Source organism: Schistocerca americana, chromosome 7, assembly GCF_021461395.2.
Source record: "Schistocerca americana isolate TAMUIC-IGC-003095 chromosome 7, iqSchAmer2.1, whole genome shotgun sequence".
NCBI classification, from domain to species: Eukaryota; Metazoa; Arthropoda; class Insecta; order Orthoptera; family Acrididae; genus Schistocerca; species Schistocerca americana.
The window spans coordinates 548179497-548203223 of NC_060125.1; the positions used below are offsets into that span (position 1 = coordinate 548179497).

Sequence of the window (23727 nt, forward strand, 5' to 3'; positions counted from 1 at the left end):
GAAGTCCGTCCTGAGACCATTTATGTCTTTAGTTTCACTTTTTCACTTCCTCTGTTGTTTTGTCAAGCATTGGAAATCTGTTGCTCACTTCTATATGATACTGACAAGTTTCAGGATTGTCCCTCAGTGGTTGAACTTCATACTGCACTGTGTGTACTTGGTGTTTTCTCAGATTTGTTTTCAATTGGACTTTCATAAATACAACCACGAGCTTGTGGTCACAGCCTGTGTCCGTTTCCCTATATGTATAGATATCACTGATTGCACTTTTGTGCCTTTTGAGACTTAATATGCAATGAATTTGGTTAGCTGTCCTTCCATCTTCCAAGTATCTGTCTTTAGTTTATATCTTTCTGTGGGAAGGTTATTCTTTTAACATTCGTGCTTTCTGATTCAGCAAATTAGATCATTCTGAGTAAATTTTCATTGGTTTCCTCATGGAGGCTTTCTCTGTCTATTGTTGGTTGCAGATGTTCACTTTTCCAACCTTGACGTTAAAGTCTCCCAGTACAACTTTGATTTCATGTTGCAGTAGTCTGTCATAAACATTCTCTAAGAGATCATAAAAACTGTCTTTTTACAGTGCCCTCTTTGTCATTTGCAGGTGCATGAACATTGACAGTAGAGACATTAAACCATTGACTTTTCACTCATAAGTAGCAAATTCTTTCATTAACTGTCTCAAACTTGATCACTGTTACAACTAACTACTTTGAAGTGGGTAATGCTGTTCCCATTTCATGCTTTTCTGTTTGTACACTTGTACACCACAGTTAAACAGAGTGTATTGTCTGAGGGTATTGTGTGTTCTTCAGGAAATCTTTTTTTTTGTTTTTTTGTTTTTTCCTTTTTCTTTTTTTTTTGGGATTGCAGCAGTTTTTACATTGTACTTCCTAATTGGGCTTTTACCCTTTCCATATGCCCAGGTTTCCACAGATTCCTTGCTTCTGTGTGTTGTTTTTTAAGTCCATTTATCATTTGCCTTGTCATCATAGAGTATCATTTCTTACCTCATTCTGAGGCATAAATGAGAGATTCATAACAATTTATTTTTGCATGAGACTGTTTTTGGCATGAGGTACCAGGGATTCTTCGGACAGCATTACCATACCTCAGCCGAGGAAAAGATGGGAAATAAATAACTAAGAATAAAAGGAGACTCTCATTTATTTAGTTCACCTCGTCAGCTCTTGTGGATGAGAAAACGATAGGGAGTGACAGGTCATTGCAGGACATACTTTGTCTGCTACTCAGCCAGTACCTGTTTAGTAAGGTTGACCCTACCAGTAGCTATGCTGTCACTGACATAGCCCCCAACCTCGTCACCTATGCACAAGAGTGCTTTATTAAGGCAGTATCCCCTAGAGAGCAACTTAACATATGCTCTTTAAAATTTTGTTGAAACATGTCAGTAACATATGAATAGTTCCTCACCATAAAGATGACACTTTTAGTTGTAGACAGGCATGATGAAAAGACTGTTACACATGTTAGCCCCTGCCAAAGCATTCTTCAGAAAGGAAACACACACACACACACACACACACACACACACACACACACACACACACACACACACACACACACACACACACACCACACCTATCTGCAGCCAGCTTTTTGGCCAGAACGGCTGGAGGTGTAGGTGTCATGTGTGCATGAGATGTGTGTGCGTGTTTTCCTTTCCGAAGAGTGCTTTGGCAGGATGCTCAAATGTGTAACTGTCTCTACGTAATGCCTGTCTGCAACTCAATATGTCGTCTTTAAGGTGAGTAGCAGTCTATTCTTTCCATAATATTATTGATATTCAGATCTGGACTTTCCATTGTTTGCATTTGAATAGTTATTTACTAGAACATCAGGGGATTAGCTTTTATATACAAGACCATCCTCATTTCTGTTCATTGACAGTGCCATTGGACTGAACCATGGCATCTGTTTTAAGGTACAATATCACTTTATTTTACTATACTTTAATTTTGGCATAATCTGCGTAACTTATCTTTTAACTTTTCAACTTATTTGTCTTGCAGATCTGAAGGTGGCTAGTGGCGGCCAAAACCAATAACTTCATACTAAAATAACTGTCACCAAGTCAGTTTACTGATTTAAGGTGTGAAAGGTGGTGCATTTCAAATTGGCTCAACTGTAGAAGGACATTGTAGGGTTCAAAACAAACTGTGTGTTGATAAGAGTCTTTACTTTTGCCAAGAAACTTTCATTCCTCTGATGAATACACAATTTGCTATAATATCACACTAATTAACTGCCACTGCAGCAAGTGTCAAGTGCCAGTTCCATGTCAGTGTGCCCCAGATGTGCTTGATTGTGTAGAAGTTTTGCAATTCAAGCTTGTCTATGGGTTAGCTGTGATGGACTTCTGTCGAAGTTCGATGGTTGTGGTAACGGTGGTACCACTGACCTAACAGCTAATGCATCCACCTTTGACAAGGATAACAGTGGGAATGTGTCATGGTGTTGAAGCAGTGAGGCCTTGGTAGGTCGCTGGATGGAATTGGCACCACATTTACACATACAAGTCACCTAATTCCCATATCTTGTGGGGAGGGGGAGGCGCCACGTCAATCACATCCCAGAGGTGTTCGCTCAGGTCCAGATCTGGTGAGTTGGGAGGGCCAGCACATTGATTGGAAGTCGCTGTTACATTGCTTGAACCCCTCCATCACACTCATGGCCTTGTGACACGGTGCATTATCTTGTTGAAAAAAGCCACTGACAGTGGAAAACATGATCGTTATGAATTGGTGTACGTGGTCTGCAGACAGCGTATGATACTCCTTGGCCATCTTGGCGCCTCGCACGAGCTCCACTGGACCCTTGGATACCCATGGGAATATTCCCCAGAGCTTAATGGAGCCATTGACACCTTGTCTCCATCCCATAGTAAAGGTGTCAAGGGGCTGTTCCCCTGGAAAACGACAGGTTCGCGCCCTCCCACTGGCATGATGAAGAAAGTATCAGGATTCATCAGGCCATGCAATGCTCTGCCAATGTGCCAACATCCAGTGTCAATGATCACATGCCTATTTCAGTTGTAGTTGCCGATTTCATCTGTTAACATTGGTACATCCATGAGTCATTGGCTGTGGAGGCCCATCGTTACGAGCGTTCAGTGCACTGTGTGTTGAGACACCCTTGTAATCTGCCCGGCATTAAAGTCTGATGTTAGTTCCGCCACAGTTCACCACTGATCGTGTTTTACCAGTCTGCCCAGCCTATGATGTCATGAGGGGTGCTGCCCACAGGGGTCCACAACTCTTTTGTGGATACGTGCGTGGCAAGCATGGGACCCCGAGCTAGTGCAGCTCTCTTTCCTTTCTGGGCTGCATACCTTCCCTTCTCATATCCCTCCCTGTCCTCAGTCCTCCTTCCCCTCCCTGCCCCTTCCCTTCCTTTTCTCCCTCTCTTTGAGAGTATGTTTTGTGCCTATGTTCAGAGATGGAACCGTATGACTGAGAGACATGGTTTCTCTTCTTTTCTCTCTACACTGGAAAATCTCTGTTCTCACTTTGTTTTCTTTTTCTTCTTTTCCTTGATTTTCTCTTAACCTTCTTCTCCACTGCAGTGTTTGAGACCTCTTCTCTTCTTTCCTTGTCTTTGTTCCTCCCCTTCTCTTTCTTTCCTGCCTGGGCATGTCTGAAGGCTGACCCATGTGTTTCCATGCGTAGCCTGTGACGGGGTAACGAGTCATTCCCCATCCAGGGTAGACAAGTAGGACACATATGTACCCCCTGATAAAGGCCAGGTCCGGGGAGGGGTGATTACCTGAGCTGGTACCTTTCGAACATGCTGATTGGTCCCTCCGTCCGTTTCTTGGGAGGTGTGACGTGATGTGTGGTCAATCACCTTAGGCGGGAGTGCCCTCAGAGAGGCCCCCACTAGGAAGGAGCATGCCATCGGAGATGCCAGTAATCATGGGGGATACTTTTGCAATGGTTTCCTCTACTTCTACAACTTCTGCCCCCAAGAGAAAGCTATGGAAAGTTCAGCCATGGACAATTCTTCTATCAGTACCAAAGTTACTAGTTGTTTCTCGGTCTGACAAAGGTCAAGACTTCTCCACAGTCAACCCTTTCATTATTCAGAAAGGTGTCGATGCAATTGCAGGCCCTGTCAAGTCTTGTCCCTGGTTACGAAATGGCACCTTGTTGTTAGAAACAAACAATGCCCTTCAGGCACAAACATTGCTTTGAACTACACTGCTACACACCTTCCCTGTCCGGGTGGAAGTGCAGTGTACATTAAACTCATAGTGCGGGGTGGTCTATACAAGATCACTTGACAGATTATCCAATGAGGACATTCAAAATTACCTGTCTGATCAGAGCCTAACGGCCGTACATCGCATTGTGAAATGGGTTGAAAAAGAATTGGTATTGATCTGTACTCTCTTCTTGACGTTTGACAGAGTTCAACTTCTATCCAACATTAAAGAGGGATATGAGATCATTTCAGTTCGTACTTACTTCCTGAACCCTACCCGTTGCCATCGGTGTCAGTGGTTTAATCGTACCAGCCAGTCATGTTCCAATACAGCTAAATGCGCTACATGTGGCAGGGATGCCCATGAGGGTGATTGTCCACCTCCATCCTCTCTTTGCATCAGCTGTATGGGCAACCATGCTGCTTCTTCTAGAGATTGCCCTATCTTTGAAGATGAACAAATTATTCAGGAAATCCAAGTGAAGGAAAAGGTGTTACCTTTGCTGCTCGGAAGTTCTTCACCAGTAGAAAGCCCAATGTGCTCCCAGCACTGTCCTCACCTCTCCTCGACCTACTAAGGAGGTAGCCACGCAGACTTGTTATCTCACCTTTAGCGCCACAGTCGTCAGATCGGCCAGCCCTTAGATTGCCTGTTCAACATCCTCACTATCACCCGCTAAGTCTAAGGCTCAACCTTCATCAGCTCCTGCTAAATCATGGGCCCCAAAATCGGACGCACGGACTTCCAAAAAAGAGCCTACTTGCGAAGATTTTTTACATACCCAGGCCTCACAGCCATCGACTCCTCCCTCTTCTCAACGTCCTGCTTCCAAGAAGGCTCAAAAGAAACAGTTCCTCTCCTTCTCTGCCACCGCGTGTCTCTTCTACAGCGCCACCCAGTGGTAGTCGCCCTCAGCCGTCATCCGTGTTGCTGAGACACGCTGCTGGCGGCAGGAGCTGCCTTCAAACAACCTATGGATCAGGATCTTCTACCTTGGGCTGACTGCCTTTCCACACCGTTGGCTGCCAGCTCGCAGCGGTCATTGAGTTGACGGCAATCATGGTGAGATTTTTCCTTTTTCTGTCCACCTTATGTCAATTATCCATTGGAATACCCACAGACCTTGCTCCAATTGGGATGGTTTCTCAATCCTCTTACGATCCTACTCCCCAGTCGTCTTCTGTCCTCAGGAAACAAAGCTACGTCCCCACGATTTCTTTGTTTTCCCTCATTTCCAATCAGTCCAGTTTGATCTCTACTCTGTTGATGGTACTCTGGCAAACGGGGGACTTATAATTCTTCTCCATGATGCTATCCATTATCACCCAATCCCCTTAACAGTTCCTTCCAAGCTGTCGCTGTACGTTTTTCCCTTTCTGGATACACCTTCTCTCTTTGTACCATATACATTCCATCGTCCACACCAATGGCAAGAGCCGATCTCCTTCATCTCCTTGGTCAGCTCCCACCCCCCTATTTGCTGGTTGGGGACTTCAATGCTCACCACCTGCTTTGGGCGTCTCTGTGTCCTTGTCCGAGAGGCTCCCTATTGATTGACCTCTTCCACCAAGTGCATCTTGTTTGCCTTAACACTGGGGAACCTACGTTTCTGTCTGCCTCCACGTCACCCTTCTCTCATTTGGACTTTTCAGTTGGTTCAAATGACTGAGCACTAGACCTTTCAATTGGTACTGTTCAGCTAACTCGGTGCTTTGAATGGTTCGCTCTTGCTGATCCACACTCGAGTGACCATTTTCCATGTGTCCTTCGATTACAGCCACAAATGCCATCTATGCGCCCAAGACACTGGAAGATTTCCTAAGCCAATTGGACACTTTTCTAGCAATATTTGATGACCGTCCATTTCCTAGCATCGATGATCAGATCAGTCATGTTACAGAAGTTATTCTTACAGCAGCGGAACGTTCAATACACTCGTACCTTCCCTTTGGCCGAGCGTCCTCCTGTTTCCTTGGTGGAACGAGGCCTGCTGTAATGCAATACGCGAGTGGAGATGTGCTATTCGCGTTATCCACTATAAGCAGTTACGTGCACAGTGCTGTCACATCATCCGCGATAGCAGGAAGACAAGCTGGGACTTCTTTACTGGCTCCTGTAACACCTTCGCTCCCTCTTCTGTAGTTTGGAGTCAAATTCGACAGTTATCTGATGTGTCTTAGTTTCTCCCTGATCTCTGGGCTAACTGTTATGCAAGATACCTTAGTAGACCCAGTCACAATTTCTAACTCATTGGATCAACATTTTGCTGAGATTTCGAGCTCTTCCAATTAACCGTCAGCCTTTCTCCCAGAGAAATGAGCAGCAGAAGTGCGATATCTTGCTTTCTCCTCTCAAAATCACGAATGCTATGATGCTGTTTTTTCTGCATGCATTCTCTTCTTCTCACTCTTCCACCCAGGAGCAGATGGCATCCATGTCCAAATGTTGCTGCATTTATCATACTGTAGTCTGTGTTACCTTCTTTGCCTTTCTAATCGAATTTGGACTGACATTACCTTTCCCAGAAGATGGCGGGAAGCTATCATCATTCCTGTTCTGAAACTTGGAAAGGGCAAACATCTCCCCTCTAGCTATCGCCCCATCTCTCTCACGAATAGTGTATGTAAGGTTTTGGAGCAGATGGTAAATTGCTGCTTAGGCTGGTGGCTGGAGTCCCGAAACCTTTTAACACATGCCTAGTACAGTTTCCGAAAGCATTTTTCCGTTGTTGACCATCTTGTTGCTATCTCCACTTATATCATGAACAATTTTCTCAAGAAACTCAAAACTGTAGCTATATTTTTTGATCTGGAGAGGGCATACGATACCTGTTGGAGGACAGGAATTCTCTGCACACTGTTCTCTTGGGACTTTCTAGGTCGGCTACCCCTTTTCTTTTGTGAATTTATGACAGAGCGCACAATTAAGGTGTGAATGCTACTCTCTCCTGTACCTTTTCCCAAGACAATGGGGTGCCCCAGGTCTCTGTGCTAGGTGTTGTACTGTTCGGTTTTTTAGCCTTCACTAAGCCACATAATGGGCGCTTATGACCGTAGGAGTTTTGCGCCCTAAAACCATAAAAAAAAAGAGGGGTGCTGCCCAATCCCACAATGTCTAGACATGGTTTCACCTTGCTTTCGCCACTTGTTGAAGACGCTCACCACAGCACTCCTGGAACCTGACAAGTCATGTAATTTCTGAAACGCTGGTGCCGAGCTCTGGGCCATTACAACCTTGCTTCGATCAGACTCGCATAGATAATGCGGCTTCCCCATTCTACACACAGACAGCATGCACATTGTGTGTGTCTGACTGACAGTCATTCCTCGTCAGATGACACTGCTATCACCTGGATGAGTTTATGTCGATAGTAGGTCAGTGGTCCTTAGGTTCTGGCTGATCAATGTATATTCTCCTTCACTATTTACAAAGTTGGCCAACACTGGGGTAACTTCTTGGTCCTGTAAGTGTAGAAATCATGTGGTTTTGAGGCAAAGACCTTATTGAGATGTGTTCAGAGCACATTTTCATCCAGTAGGGAAATTCCTTGAAGGTTGTTTGATAGAGAGTGGAAAAGATGAATAAGGTGTATGTGGAATGACCTCCCAACCCAACTCCTGTATAGTGGTTTTTGTCAGTCTAGCAGAATGCAGGTGGGCATTACTTCAGGTTGTCTTCCTGGTCGCCGTTTTCAGATTGTCTTCCTGGTTGTCATTCTTGGATTGCATCTGCTAGACATCTCAGTTGTTGACAATAAATGTCAGCAGTGATAGTTACACTTTGGGGAACCAAATTGTAGTACACCACATCATCACTGATTTTTGTGATTTTGGTTTAGAGCATGTGGCACTCTTTCGCCAAATTATTATAATTATTTTTTAAAAAAACCTTCTCCATTGTGTGCAAATATTGCATGATGGTGGATGACCACAGTTCATCACATTTACCAGTTCTTTAGTGCACTGGCATGGATCATTATGGATTAATGTGGTTTAACGATCTCTATTAAACCCCGAAGGTCTTCCTGAACGTGGAGAGTCACTAATGTCAAAATGATCATCCTTAAAATGAAAAAAATTAAAAGAAAACCGTTTTCTTGGCATGCTCTGTCCAATGGCATTATCTCCATCCATAGTGAAAATGTTTCTGGCTGCCCTCCACTGCTGTCACCTCTCTGTTGAACTCAAACAGAAGAATACGTTGGAAATGTTCTCATTTCTCCTTGTGTCACTCCATTCTGTTGCGTCCATAGCTCCACTAATTATCCACAAATGACATTATGTAATCACAAATAGCAACAATGAACTACAAACAAAAACTGACAGTCAGTAAACCCATAGCAACTGGAATACCAATGTGCAAAACATAAATGCGACAAATATGTGCACCAACTTAATATCTCCCATAAGCTACCAAATAACAGAAGTCACTCTTTGAAGGTGTAGATATGTTCTTCTAACTCATACAATCCCACAACATCCCATATAACAACTATGTGCCATTTTGATTTGTTAATTATATCAAGTATTAAAAATTAGTACACAGTTCAGAGTCAACACACTATCAGACTTCAGAGCTGATTGACTACCTTCCCTCTTTCACGATGATGTGTATTGTCATGGTGTGTGCTATTCCATGAAGTGCAGTGTATCTTCAAGCCAAAGGCACAGCTGCATGGAGTAATTGTCAAACCAGCTGGTGCCACAAAACACAACTGAACTGCCAGTGCCACCCCTTCTTGCAGAAACACTGTGTCCATTGCACTCAATAATGTGCACAAAGAATACAAATTTACCTCAAAATATATGTATCCAAACTCACTGAATCTGCTAATAAAATTTAACGGCATGTTTGTCAATCATCATTTGTCGGTAATGTAACCATTGTGCAATACATCATTTGCTGAAGTGGTATGTTACACCTCAACTCAGGTAAATTTCTACATTCGGATATCTCTGGCCTGATGTTAGTTGAAATCAATCAGTGGTTCAAGTTTTTCTGTCACATTTAAAGATCATACAGCCGGGTACCGGACTCTTCTTCTCCTTTTCTTTTCTTTTCTTTTTTTTTTTTTTTTTTTTTTTTACACAAATCTGATACTGTTGAATTATTTGATAAATTCAGTGCGCTCATGTTGAAAAGTTTCATCAAAGAATCAAAACTTTGCATACGACAGTGATACCAGCATATCAGTTGTGACATGAAACAGCTTCTCTGAAACCTTGGAAACTAGCAGGAAACATAGACTCCATTCACACCAGAGCAAAATGGCCAATATTGGGACAGTTGAACAATATTGTTGAAAGCATGTTTGCTGTGTTGAAAGCCAAGACTCTATCAACGTTTTATGGGCAGGAACAGTTAATACTGTTGTCTACATACTGAATAAGAATATAATAATTCCAATCCCAAAGAAAGCAGGTGTTGACAGATGTGAAAATTAACCGAACTATCAGTTTAATAAGTCACAACTGCAAAATACTAACGCGAATTCTTTACAGATGAATGGAAAAACTGATAGAAGCCGACCTCGGGGAAGATCAGTTTGGATTCCGTAGAAATGTTGGAACACATGAGGCAATACTGACCCTATGACTTATCTTAGAAGAAAGATAAAGGAAAGGCAAACCTATGTTTCTAGCATTTGTAGACTTAGAGAAAGCTTTTGACAATGTTGACTGGAATATTCTCTTTCAAATTCTGAAGGTGATAGGGGTAAAATACAGGGAGGGAAAGGCTATTTACAATTTGTACAGAAACCAGATGGCAGTTATAAGAGTCGAGGGACATGAAAGGGAAGCAGTGGTTGGGAAGGGAGTGAGACAGGGTTGTAGCCTCTCCCCGGTGCTATTCAATCTGTATATTGAGCAAGCAGTAAATGAAACAAAAGAAAAGTGCGGAGTAGGTATTAAAGTCCATGGAGAAGAAATAAAAACTTTGAGGTTCGCCGATGACATTGTAATTCTGTCAGAGACAGCAAAGGACTTGGAAGAGCAGTTGAATTGAATGGACAGTGTCTTGAAAGGAGAGTATAAGATGAACATCAACAAAAGCAAAACGAGGATAATGGAATGTAGTCGAATTAAGTCGGGTGATGCTGAGGGAATTAGATTAGGAAATGAGACACTGAAAGTAGTAAAGGTGTTTCTGAAGAAGAGAAATTTGCTAACACCAAGTATTGATTTAAGTGTCAGGAAGTCGTTTCTGAAAGTATTTGTATGGAGTGTAGCCAAGTATGCAAGTGAAACATGGACGATAAATAGTTTGGACAACAAGAGAATAGAAGCTTTCGAAATGTGGTGCTACAGAAGAATGCTGAAGATTAGATGGGTAGATCACATAACTAATGAGGAGGTATTGAATAGAATTGGGGAGAAGAGGAGTTTGTGGCACAACTTGACTAGAAGAAGGGATCGGTTGGTAGGACATGTTCTGAGGCATCAAGGGATCACCAATTTAGTACTGGAGGGCAGCGTGGAGGGTAAAAATCGTAGAGGGATACCAAGAGATGAATACACTAAGCAGATTCAGAAGGATGTAGGCTGTAGTAGGTACTGGGAGATGAAGAAGCTTGCACAGGATAGAGTAGCATGGAGAGCTGCATCAAACCAGTCTCAGGACTGAAGACCACAACAACGACAATAAACAACAACACATACTGAATAGAATTTCAACGAAATGCAATTTCCAGTGAACTCCATATGAATTCCTGTGTACCAAATCTTCTCATCTTTGGATCTGATGCTTTTTATCGCACCTTTGGATCTGATGCTTTTTATCAAGTGCCACAACAATTTTGAAGCAAGCTCAATGCCAATACTCAAAAAATCATGTTTTTTGGGTACCAAGGACCAGGAACCACTTATTGACTTTTTGTCCCCACAAATCAGAAAATTTTTGTATCCTGATTTGCCACATTCAATGAAGTCTGTTGCAGCACTGCTTCAACAGCACAAGAATTTGATAAAATATATCTGAAGATTAAGGATGCTGAAGAACCTGAATTTGTGAATCATAAGAAAGAAACATATGACCGGTCATTAAAAGTACAGGAAGAGAAAGAACCTCTACAAAATGATGTAAGAGTAGCACAATAGGTAACAGAAGAGAAACATAGTCCAGAAGAGAAATGTAGTCAAGTCCAATCAACATGCTTATAAGATTGCTCTGACATTTCTAAGCGAGCAAGTACGCACCTGATTTCATCCATTATTTTGCTCCTAATACATCGAGGAACTAGTTTTCTATCCCAACTTGAAACATACAAGAAAGACAATTGCAGAGGAATTGGAAGCTCAGAAAGACAACAAAACTTGGAAAAAATGATAAAACCAGCAGCCAGTAAGTTACTGACTCAAAGTGGGTCTTAAAGATCTTTTCTGACTTGGACAGCAAAATCACCAAGTTCAAAGCTCTGCTTTGTGCAAGAGGCTTCAAATAAGAGTAGAGCATTAACTACAATAACATCTTCTCACCAGTCATATTGTATGAGTCTTTTCGAGTTTTCGTAGCAACTGTCATATACAAAGATGTAGAGATGACAATGTTCAACATTTACCGTACGTTTCTACACTGCAACCTTGAAAAAGAAATCTATGTGGAAACACCCTAGGGGCTGGCGATTGACACAAAGAATCCTGTAGTCTACAAGCTTGAGAAGTCACAGTACAGGCTCAAGCAGGCTCTCCAATAGTGGAACAACAAGTTTCTGAATTTTCTTCAGCAGTTTAGGTTTAAAGCAAATGACACTGATCAGTGTTTATTCTGCAGGACAATCACTGATGAAGTTGTTATGTTATTGGTACTTGTAGACGATAGCCTTATTGCATCAAACTTGAGGAAAATTACTCATAAAGTTGTTATGTCACTAGAAGAATCTTTTCGTATTCATCATCATCAGTTTTCTGCTATATTAGCAGGTCCTTTGCCTCTGTCTTTTCTGCAATCCACTGCTTCGTTCTTAAGGCTACTGTGTGTTGTACTGTCCATCACGTCATCCAGTATCTGAAATCTCTTCCTTCCTCACTTCCTTTTCCCTTCTACATAACCTTCTAAAACTGTTTTATCAGTCTGTCATTCTTTCTTAATATATGCCCAATCCAATTTCTTTTTCTTCTTTTTATTGCATCTAGTAACTGTCTTTTCTCTCCCACTCTTCTCAGTACCTCCTCATTTTTTACTCTGTCCATCCAATTTATTCTTTCCATCCTCCGCCATGTCCACATCTCAAAAGCCTCCAGCCTTTCTCTGTCTTTCTTCCTCAAAGTCCATGTTTCAGTGCCATACAGAAGAACACTCCATACAAGACATTTTCTGAGTCTCTTCCTGAGTTCTCTGTCCAGACTGCTGCAGAAAATGCTCATGTTCTTATAAAATGCCTCTTTTGCCATTGCTATCCTTATTTTAATTTTTGTGGTGCACTTCCAGTCAGTGTCTATCCTGCTTCGAAGATACTTAAAATTTTGCACCAATTCTAATATTTCTCCATTCAGCATAATTTTTATTTCTTTATTTCCTCCTAGTGCCAATACTTTTGTTTTCTTTGTGTTAATTTTCATTCTATAATTTTTTCTGTTAGTTTTAATTGTGTCCACCAAATCCACTAATTCTTTTTCCCCTGTGGCTAGAAGGACCATTTCATCAACAAACCTCAAACATCCTACTCTTCTTCCTTGTCATCTAATGAGCATTGGTCAATCATATTTTCCAAGTAGAGGTTGAAAAGGGGAGGTGATAGACAGCATCCTTGTCTTACTCCTTTGCCTAGTCTGATCCAGTTTGTACTTTCTCCTCTCACTTTAACTGAGTCTCTTTGATTAAGATATAATGAGTTTACAAGTCTTCTGGTTTTCCAGTCCACTGCCTTTTTCCTCATTATAGTCACCAGCTTGTCCTGAACCACATTGTCAAATGCCTTTTCTAGATCGATGAAGCACATATATAGATCTCTTCCTTTTTCAATAAACCTTTCTCCCAAGATTCGTAGGAGCCCTATTGCATCCCTGGTGCCTGTATTCCATCTAAAGCCAAGCTGCTCCTCGCCAGGATTCTCCTCCATTACTTTTTCAAGTCTTATTAATTATTCTTAACACCACTTTGGCCGCATGTGAAATGAGGCGGATTCTCCCGTGCTCACTCTATTTCTTGGTTCCTTGTTTTTTCGGTAATTGAATCATTACTGTTGTCAGAAAGTCCTCAGGCCATTCAACACTGCCATATATTTTATTACATAACATCAATCTCTCTCTTATTCCATCTTGGTTCAAGCATTTTAATATTTCTCCCAGTATTGTATCTGTACCTACCCCTTTGCCATTTTTCATTGCAGCTATGGCAGACTTTACTTCGTCCATTATGATGGTTGGTCCTTCCTCTCATCACTTACACTGTTGAGTGATTCAAGTTCCAGAGTTTCTGGTTTGCGATCTGTGTCATATAGCTCTTTTAGATATTCTTCCCATCTCTGGAGAGGACATTGTCATGATCTTTGTACACTCCCTCTTCGTCTTTTCTCAAAATTTCCATAGTAGCACTTCGTGCTCTGTTTTAATGTCATAGTCTTCACTCTGTTGTATCATAAGTCATATCTTCCCTTCCTGTCCAGTTTTTCAGTTGCATCATATTCCTCTTTTAGCTACTTTTCCTAGTCTGCTCTGTTTCTCTTCGCAGTTCATTATTTAACCTTCAGTACATCTTTCTTGCGTCTTCAGTGTTCTTGTTTTAAAATTTTCTTCTCTCCTCCATCTTGGAAATCATTTCTTGTATGACCCATGTTTTTTTTTACACATCCTATATTTTGCTGTCCTGTTTAATGATTCTTTCTTTCAACATGTTCCTGTACTCGTTGGCATTATCAGGTGGTTCTTTGTCTCGTAATGTGTTTAGAAACTCGTGACAGCATTTCTGTAATTTGTTCTTTTTTGGATCTTATCTTCTCTAGATCCCTTTTCTTCACCATGGTCACCTTCTTCAGTTTTTTCATTCTTATTTCTATATCTGCCATAAATAAGTTGTGGTTGTTGTTAATATCTGCACCTGGTAATGTGTGCGCCTTCTTGATTCCATTCCTGTATCTGTCTTCTACCAGTATAAAATCAATTTGGTTTTTGTATTTATCCCCTGGTGATTTCCAAGTGTAGATCCTTCTCCTGTGGTTCTTGAACCATGTGTTTGCCACTATCAGCTGCCTTTCCCTGCAGAAGTCAATTAGCCATTCACCTCTATCATTTCTCTTTCCAAGACCATGACTGCCTACTATGTTTCCCTCGTTCCCTTTTCCCACAATGGTGTTCCAGTCTCCCATTACCATTTTGCAGCATTTTTTATTGTCGTCCATTATTCTCTCTATTAATTGTATGTTTCCTCTACAATTTGGTCATCGTGTTTTGTAGTTGGCTTATACACCTGGACAATCAATAAATCTTTTTGTGCTCCTTTCAGCCTTACACTAGTAACCCAGTCATTTGCATAGTCCACATATTCCACACATTTAAGCAATTCCTTTGTCATAGCCATTCCTGCTCCATTCATTCCTTTTACTTCTCCTCCTGAGTAGTACATACATATTCATCTGACGGTAACTCTCCACATCCATTCCATCTTACCTCAGCAACTCCTATGAGGTCCATATGATTCTTTTCCATCTCTCTTTTAAAGTTTTCTAGTTTTCCTGCTTGTACTAGAGTTCTAACATTCCAGGTACCAATTCTCATTTTGATTTTTTGCCTCCTTTCAAGTTGCGCACTCCCCCCCCCCCCCCCCCCCCCCCCCCCCCCCGCCCCCCCCACCCGGAGATCTGAATGGGGGACTATTTTACCTCCGAATACTGATTTAACATGAGAGGAAGCCATTTTTGTGCTTAAAATGGAGACTGCATTATGCAGGGAAGATAATCTGTCTGTGGTGGTATTCTGTTGCCTTCCACAGTTCTGGAGGCCGCCCGTAACACAGGATACAGACATCTTTCACAGCTGCTTGCTCTGCGTCAGATGCTGCGTGAGAAGTATTACAACAACATTATGCAAAGGGTAGATAGCTATTCTCCACACAGAAGAGGCATTGAGTGTGCTTTCATCATAATAAAGTATACTGATGAGTGGTAAATAGAATTTTCTGGTAATTTGAACAAAACAAAATGTTGTGGTATAGAGTACAACAACAGTAGGAGCAAAATACAATTAGTAGGTTATTCTGATGTTGATTAACCTGGTGATATTATATCCAAAAATTAATTTATTTGCATTCAAAACTTGACATTTAAGAGGACAAATGTAATCACTCCAACAGCAGTAGTGTTGGAAAATGTTTTGCCAGACTACATTTAGTTTCAGTTCTCTCAAGGTAATGTCCCATGTTTACAGAGATGCACACAAATTTATTCCTTGTTTTTCATCATTATGTATGTTCTTAGTCTTAAGTCAGTCATTCTAAATGATGCTTATTCAGTCAAATAAATGAGTCATTTAGTTGATAGAAAAACATTATTTCTCTTTGCAAATCTTCAAATACCTCATCATGTATTCTGTGGCATTTTCTGCTGAGGCTGTACCACAAGTTAACACAGTGAAGTTGTGCTGGTGTTTTTGCTGTTTTGCTTTTATAGTTGGTTGTCCATTGAAATGCAAAGTTCTGTCTCTAATTAAACTTCTTTTGCCTTCTGCTTGAGTAATTGTGTGAACAGGAAGTCTGCCTTCATTCTTAGGAATAAAATAAAATAAAATTGAATCTGAACTCATCTATATTGGCTAGCTGTGCTTAGACTTTTTGATATGTTTCATATGGTACTGCATGACTCTTCAGATGAGTAAAGATTATTTTATTTTGTTTTATTTTTGTTACTGAATATAGATGCTGATGAAGAAATCAATGTACATCCTGAAAATGAACTGTTCTCCGACACCAGTAGCATAGCAGCTTCGACTCTGAGAACATCTAGGACAGACTCTAAGGCTTCCACGTAAGTTCCTATCCTTCGTTATCATCTAACATGTAACTTTGTAATGTAACTTCATCATCTAAAATGTAACTTCTGCATGAAACAAAGCATTGGAGTGATTTAACTTGCTTGCAGCTGTGTGTTTGAACTGGTGTTATTTTTTCATCTCGGAGATGGTTGTTTTTGTTGTTCTTGTTGTTGTTTAGGTGCTGACCAGCATGGTAATTAGTGAGTAAACATGAACAAAATGTATAGAAACTGATATAATCATATAAAAAATTGAGAGTAATCAAGATAAGTGATAATATTACAAAAATGCTTAAAAAAAGTTAATAGAAATATGATACAAATGTTATAATGAGCTCCCAAATGGGAGCTGTGGAACTGTTAAATGTTAAAGCCTGCTGAATTATTTAGCTATGTGTACTTCCCCAAGACCTTGGTTAAAAGCATGGCAGCTAAACAAAATTTGACAAGGTGTATTCAATACCTTTAATGTTATGCACAGTCCTCAAACAGGCTGTTGGCTAACCTGTCATTCTAAAACGTGGTGCACTCATGCAGTAGGTGGTGTATGATCACCTATATGGTGTGCTTGAGCATGCACGCGCGCGCACCAATAGACCCCCCCCCCCACACACACACACACACACAAAAATTGGATCTTCTTGCCCGAAAAGGAATCCATGCTAATCTGGAGGTGACTTCGGTGGACATAGTTTTATGTTTGTGGCTTTGAGGCATTATAGGATAGCTGGATAGCCACCGATGGCAACAGATTGTTCTTAATTTCTACTCATTTTTCCTCCCTTAACCCTTGAGCGTGTGTGTAAAGTGCACCAACAAAAAATAAAATAATTTTGCACGGTTCCATTTTTGTTTCACAACTGCAGACCCATACCTATTCCTTCTTCATTATTGCTTCTGGTAACACAATGATAATTTATGTTGTCATATGTCCAAGTGAGCAGCAGTAATATAAAATACAAAGCAAGCTAGGCAAAAAAAAAAAAAAAAGAAAAAAAAATCCCCGGTTGCAAACTAGCAACATAACCCCACATTGATGCAGTTGTCTACGAGATAATTAGTGATTGAATAAGCAGCTGACCGAGACCTGATGCAACTGCACTGCTTAATGCTTCGAGTTGGTCTTTATTGTCTCTGTAACACCTGTCCTTGGCAATAGGGTGTGGTACTGAAAACTTATTTCATTATTGTTTAATAAAACAGTGGTGTAGTTCATATTACCTAAGTTTATTTTAGCTCATATTATGTAAGTTTATGTTCTTGTTGTTTAAATAAACTAAGATTAAACTGTGATTTTGATCATACATGACTCATCTTGGCAACATGAATGAAGCTATTCTATACATGTGTACAAAGTGCGCCGTGCGCCCACTCGTGTTATGAAAAATGGCACGCACACTCGAGGGTTAAATAAATGCCACAACAGGAATGTTGCTGCATGTACGGGAACTTTACACTGTACTGCAATGAGTATTCTTGAGACCTGGCAGTTCATTCCCTTCAATTTCCTCATCCACATACCCTGTTCCAAGCAGAAAATTGCCTCCTACCTTGGATGTAGTAACCAAAGGGGTGTGTTGGATAGGCTGGGTTGGTAACTCTGCCAGCTAAATACAGTGGTTTACCTGCAGAATACTCAGTGAATTGAAGCAGATGAAGATTTTCATATTTTGAATCTGTCTCAACTGCTTTAGTGTCCTGAGGAGACTGTTAATTCATTGTGTTATTAGATCTTAAAGACACAATCAGAACCTTTCACAAAACAGCAAACATTTTCTCCCTCCTTAAACATGTCTATGTTTATTGGTTCACAATCGTGGCGCTGGCATATTATGTTATAAAATGGAACACTTACGTATTTAATGTGGAATACCACTCATCGTGTAATGTAGCGGCAGAAGGTGGCATAACAGAAGCAGCATAGAAGCAGTCTGGATCCGTGAACCATCCATGTCTAATCTGAGGTTTTCCATGTCTATATGTGCCTTACCTCCTATGAATGAACTGAAATTTTGCCTTAAAGAAGCTCAACACGGTCTTGCTTTATGCATATTTCAGATGATTTTGCTGCTTGTGAACAGCTGATGTAACCCATTAGCATGGGTAAAAGCTTGTTGAGGCCTTGCTGTTTGTGGACAGTCTTGCAGGGTTTTGTCTTCCTCTTTCAATCCTATAAGAGCAACATATGAGTTGCAAGTGACCACCAGAAGGCTGCAGGATGGAATTAAGCTAACTTTAGACCAGGATAGCACTTATGATCCAAACACCTTGTACCCATTATCCAGCCATAATCATGTGAAGGTTGTATAAAATTGGAGCAGGTACACACTGTCAGCTCCCCAAGACATACAATGAGTGAACTTCGTAGATGTGAAGTGTTTTGAAAGGTGTTGATTGTAGATCACTCAGTTGTGGTATCAGATGGCTTCTCATCAGTAAAGAGGCTCAAGAACCTTACCAGAGACTTTTTGAAGCAATATTAACTGGTAGAAGTTCCACAATACCACTTGAATATATAATTTCCTTGGGCAGTTCCATAAGTGCTGCTTCTGCGACAAGTCTCCATCTTTATATGGTCCTTGCCCTCGCATTAAACAGCATGTATTGAGTCAGGAAAGTCTCGGTGGTCTGATTTGAACAGAGAAAGAGGTTTCTGTGGAGATTTCTGGGAGTTACCTGGTTTGAAATCGCCATTGACAACCCATAATGTCCAGTGTTTGCAGGCTGATTCGGGTCACTCTATTTATGGACCGCAATGTTTTTCTCCTCTACCAGTTAAGTGGCAGTGATAGAGCGGTTCCAGACAACCATTATGCAGCTAGAGGTATAGATGGTGTGCACCAGGTTGAAGGTGTCATGAGAGAAAAATGTACAACTCTATATCGATCATTGAAGGTACATTTAAAATCTGTCGACACTGATCATGAGGGGTACCACCCAGAATAAATCTAGGAGATAAACATCATTGACACTGCCTGAGGCAAATACGTTCTGCACTGACCAAACTAAAGTTCCAGCAGTTGCTTGGTTGTTGAAATAAGTTGTCTTCCTTGTTTCACTATTGAATAGTCGAGATGAAGAACACAGAGTGGCTTTGCATCTAAAAGAAACTGTCCTCTTTGGTTTGAATGTTGAGAGGTGCTAGCATGGACCAAACAAGGAAAAAAGTCCAGTAAATAAGGGTTCTAAAGTGAATACCTTAAGATCTATGAGCTCTCATTCAGTAAAAGAGATGTGTTTCACAGTCTTGAAGATGGAACAAGTTCTCATGGCTCTTAAGGTATTCACTTTAGAGTCCATGTGTACCACACACGGAGTGGGACAATCTGGACCAACAGTGCCTTGATGAACTTGTGGATAGTATGCCACGATGAATACAGGCAAAAATCAATGAAAGAGGACATGCTACTGGATATTAGAGGTACTGGTGTGTACAGCAATGTGGACCACCACCTCTGAAGGTCTCTCTGTATGGTGGTACAATATGCAATGTGTGGTTTTCGTGAGCAATAAAAAGGGCAGAAATGATGTTTATGTTGATCTCTATTCCAGTTTTGTGTACAGGTTCTGGAACTCTTGGAGCCGAGGTGATGCAAAACTTTTTTTGATGTGTGTACATCAGTACCATGTAGTTCTTGATATTGTAAGATACGGAAAGAATGATATACATGTCTATGAAAACTCCGAAAGAGAGAGAGAGAGAGAGAGAGAGAGAGAGTGTGTGTGTGTGTGTGTGTGTGTGTGTGTGTGTGTGTGTGTGTGTGTGTGTCTGTGTCTGTGTCTGGGTAGGTGGGTGGGTGGGTTGGTTGGTCTCAAGACAAAAGACACAACATACCAAAAAGAATTATTTGCATGGTATGGAAATCAGTAGATGTTGTATACATCTACAGACAAACAAATGATTACAATTTCAGAAAAAAATTGGATGTTCTCTTTAAGACAAACAGCTTCAGAAATTGAGCAAGTCATCAGTGCATGGGTCCATTTGTGGTCCTTACGCAAGGCAGTCATTCGGCTTGGAATTGGTTCACAGGGCTGTTGGATGTCCTCCTGAGTGATATCGTGCCACTGAGCGGGTTGGAAGGTCCTGCCCATAATGCTCCAAACATAACAAGTTGAGGAGAAATCTAGCAACCTTCATGAGGTAAGGTTTGGTAAGCACAAAGACATGCAGTAGAGATTCTCACCATGTCCGGGCGGGCATTATCTTGCTGAAATGTAAGCCCAGGATGGCTTGCCATGACGGACAACAAAACGGGGCATAGGATATCATTGACATACTGCTGTACTCTAAGGGTGCCATTAATGGTAACCAAAGGGATCCTGCTATGAAAATAAGGGGCTCTCCAGGCTATCACTCCTCAGTTCAAAGTGGGACTCATTACTGAAGACAGTTTTACTCCAGTCAATGAGATTTCAGGCTGAAGATGTGTCTGGAGATGCCCCAGACAGTGGTGGGGTACCAACCTGTTGTCAACCATACAGCACGACAGTCAGGAATGATGATCTTGGATGCTATTTCTTTTCATTGCAGATAATGCCTGCCCGTACATGGCAAAAGTCTCTACTGCTTGGCTTCGTACTTGCCAAACTCCACTTTAGCTGCAAGGTTGCTGGATCTCTCCCCAACTGAAAACTTTTTGAGCATTATGGGCAGTGTCCTCCAACCACTTTGGTATTTTGATGATTTAACACTCCATTTAGACAGAATTTGGCATGATATCCCTCAGGAGGACATCCAATGACACGACCAATCAATAACAAGCTGAATAACTGCTTGCAATAATGGTCAGAGATGGACCAATGTATTTCTGACTTGCTAAATTTGTGAAGCTCTTTGTTTTGAATAAATCGTGCAGGTTTTCTGAAATTGTGATCAGTTGTTTGTCTGTACATGTACATCACATCTACAGATTTCTATCCAATTCGGATAATTCCTTCATGGTGTGTCACACACACACACACACACACACACACACACACACACACACACACACACACAAGATGACCTGCCAATAGACAGCACAGTTCCTGCTAGTTCTGAACTAGTGAAAAGTCAGAAGCTTTGATATAGTGATGTAACATGGCATGTGTGTGTTTACAGCACAATAGCTTTTTTTTTTTTACTTGCATCTCAATTTTAGAATATCTCTTGGATTCTGTTGTGAAGAGCTTCAACCTCAAAATTAACAAGCATTATATCACAGTGCTTATCTTTATAAGTGCTTTTGGATGCCTTTAAAAAGAAAAGGTGTACCATTCTGTTTCAAAAATCATAATTGCTACAATATCTTGATTGCTTCAAGAGTTAAGACACTTTATCATGTAACAGAAGTGTGTGCGCCTTTGTGTACTATCATTTCTTTGCAAAAGAATCATGCCGAAGGGTCATCAGGAATGTTTTATCTTGTGTTTTGGCAGATATTTGCAATTTTGTTTTTGCTTTGTGTAGTTGGAACCAACCCAAATAAATACTGCTCATCCCATCTTCCATGTGACACAAAGCTTTGGTTTGTTTCCCATTACAAACGACATGATATTTAAAGATGAAATTAGATTAGATTAGTACTTGTTCCATAGATCATGAATACGATACTTCGTAATGACGTGGAACATGTCAGATTAATAAAAGGTGTCTATACAAGACTGAAGACCACAACAACAACATACAAGATATCACATGACACTTTTTTGTGTGTGTGTGGGGGGGAGGGGGGGGGGGGGTTGCGGAAACTACCCACTTACTATATCCAACAGTTCATCTAATGAGTAGAAGGAGTTGCCATTCGGAAATTCTTTTAATTTCCTTTTAAATGCTATATGGCTATCTGTCAGACTTTTGATGCTATTAGGTAAGTGACCAAAGACTTTTGTGGCAGCATAATTTACCCCCTTCAGAGCCAAAGTTAGATTTAACCTTGAGTAGTGAAGATCATCCTTCCTCCTAGTGTTGTAGCCATGTACACTGTTATTACTTTTGAATTCGTTCGGATTGTTAATAACAAATTTCATAAGTGAATATATATATATCATCTTTATATATATATATATATATATATATATATATATATATATATATATATATATAAAAGAAAGATGATGAAACTTACCAAACAAAAGCGCTGGCAGGTCGATAGACACACAAACAAACACAAACATACACACAAAATTCTAGCTTTCGCAACCAATGGTTGCCTCGTCAGGAAAGAGGGAAGGAGAAGGAAAGACAAAAGGATATGGGTTTTAAGGGAGAGGGTAAGGAGTCATTCCAATCCCGGGAGCGGAAAGACTTACCTTAGGGGGAAAAAAGGACAGGTATACACTCGCACACACACACATATCCATCCACACATACACAGCTGTGTGTGTGTGCGAGTGTATACCTGTCCTTTTTTCCCCCTAAGGTAAGTCTTTCCGCTCCCGGGATTGGAATGACTCCTTACCCTCTCCCTTAAAACCCATATCCTTTTGTCTTTCCTTCTCCTTCCCTCTTTCCTGACGAGGCAACCATTGGTTGCGAAAGCTAGAATTTTGTGTGTATGTTTGTGTTTGTTTGTGTGTCTATCGACCTGCCAGCGCTTTTGTTTGGTAAGTTTCATCATCTTTCTTTTTAGATATATTTTTCCCACGTGGAATGTTTCCCTCTATTTTATATATATATATATATATATATATATATATATATATATATATATATATATATATATATATATATATAGTGAGGCTACAGTGAAGATCTCTAGCTCTTTAAATAAGTGCCTGCAGGATGATCTTGGATGAGCTCCAGCAATTATTCTGATTACACGCTTTTGTGCAATGAACACTCTTTTACTCAATGATGAGTTACCCCAGATTATGATGCCATACGAAAGCAGAGAATTAAAATAGGTGTGGTAAGCTAATTTACTGAGATGTATATCACCAAAATTTGCAATGACCCTAATAGCATAAGTAGCTGAACTCAAACGTTTCAGCAGATCTTCAGTGTGTTTTTCCAGTTCAACCCCTCATCAATGCATACAACTAGAAATTTTGAATATTCTACCTTAGCTACCGATTTCTGATCGAAGTCTATATTTATTAATGGTGTCATTCCATTTACTGTGTGGAACTGTATGTACTGTGTTTTGTCAAAGTTTAATGAGAGCCCATTTGCAGAGAACTACTTAATGATTTTCTGAAAAACATCATTTACAATTTCACCAGTTAATTCTTGTCTGTTGGGTGTGACAGCTGTACGTGTATCATTGGCAAAAAGCACCAGCTTTGCATCTTCGTAAATATGGAATGGCAAGTCATTAATATATATTAAGAACAGCAGAGGACCCAAGACCGAACCTTGCGGCACCCCATTCTTGATTGTTTCCCAGTTTGAGAAATCACCAGTTGTTTGCATATTATGTGAACTGCTTATTTCAACTTTCTGCACTCTTCCAGTTAGGCATGATTTAAACCATTTGAGCGCTGTCCCATTCATACCTCAGTACTTGAGCTTATCTAGAAGTATTCCATGATTTATACAATCAAAAGCCTTTGAGAG

At 40.7% G+C, this 23727-nt stretch overlaps 1 protein-coding gene across 2 annotated transcripts in view; it reads left to right on the plus strand.

Moving 5' to 3' along the window:
• The window catches only part of LOC124622262 (elongator complex protein 1), a 159660-nt gene that overhangs the window by 86615 nt on the left and 49318 nt on the right, over positions 1-23727 (plus strand). For both annotated transcript variants that reach the window (XM_047147924.1, XM_047147925.1), the window contains exon 10: positions 16073-16181. In XM_047147924.1, coding sequence (XP_047003880.1) covers positions 16073-16181 — 109 coding nt within the window. The remainder of the gene's footprint in view (positions 1-16072; positions 16182-23727) is intronic.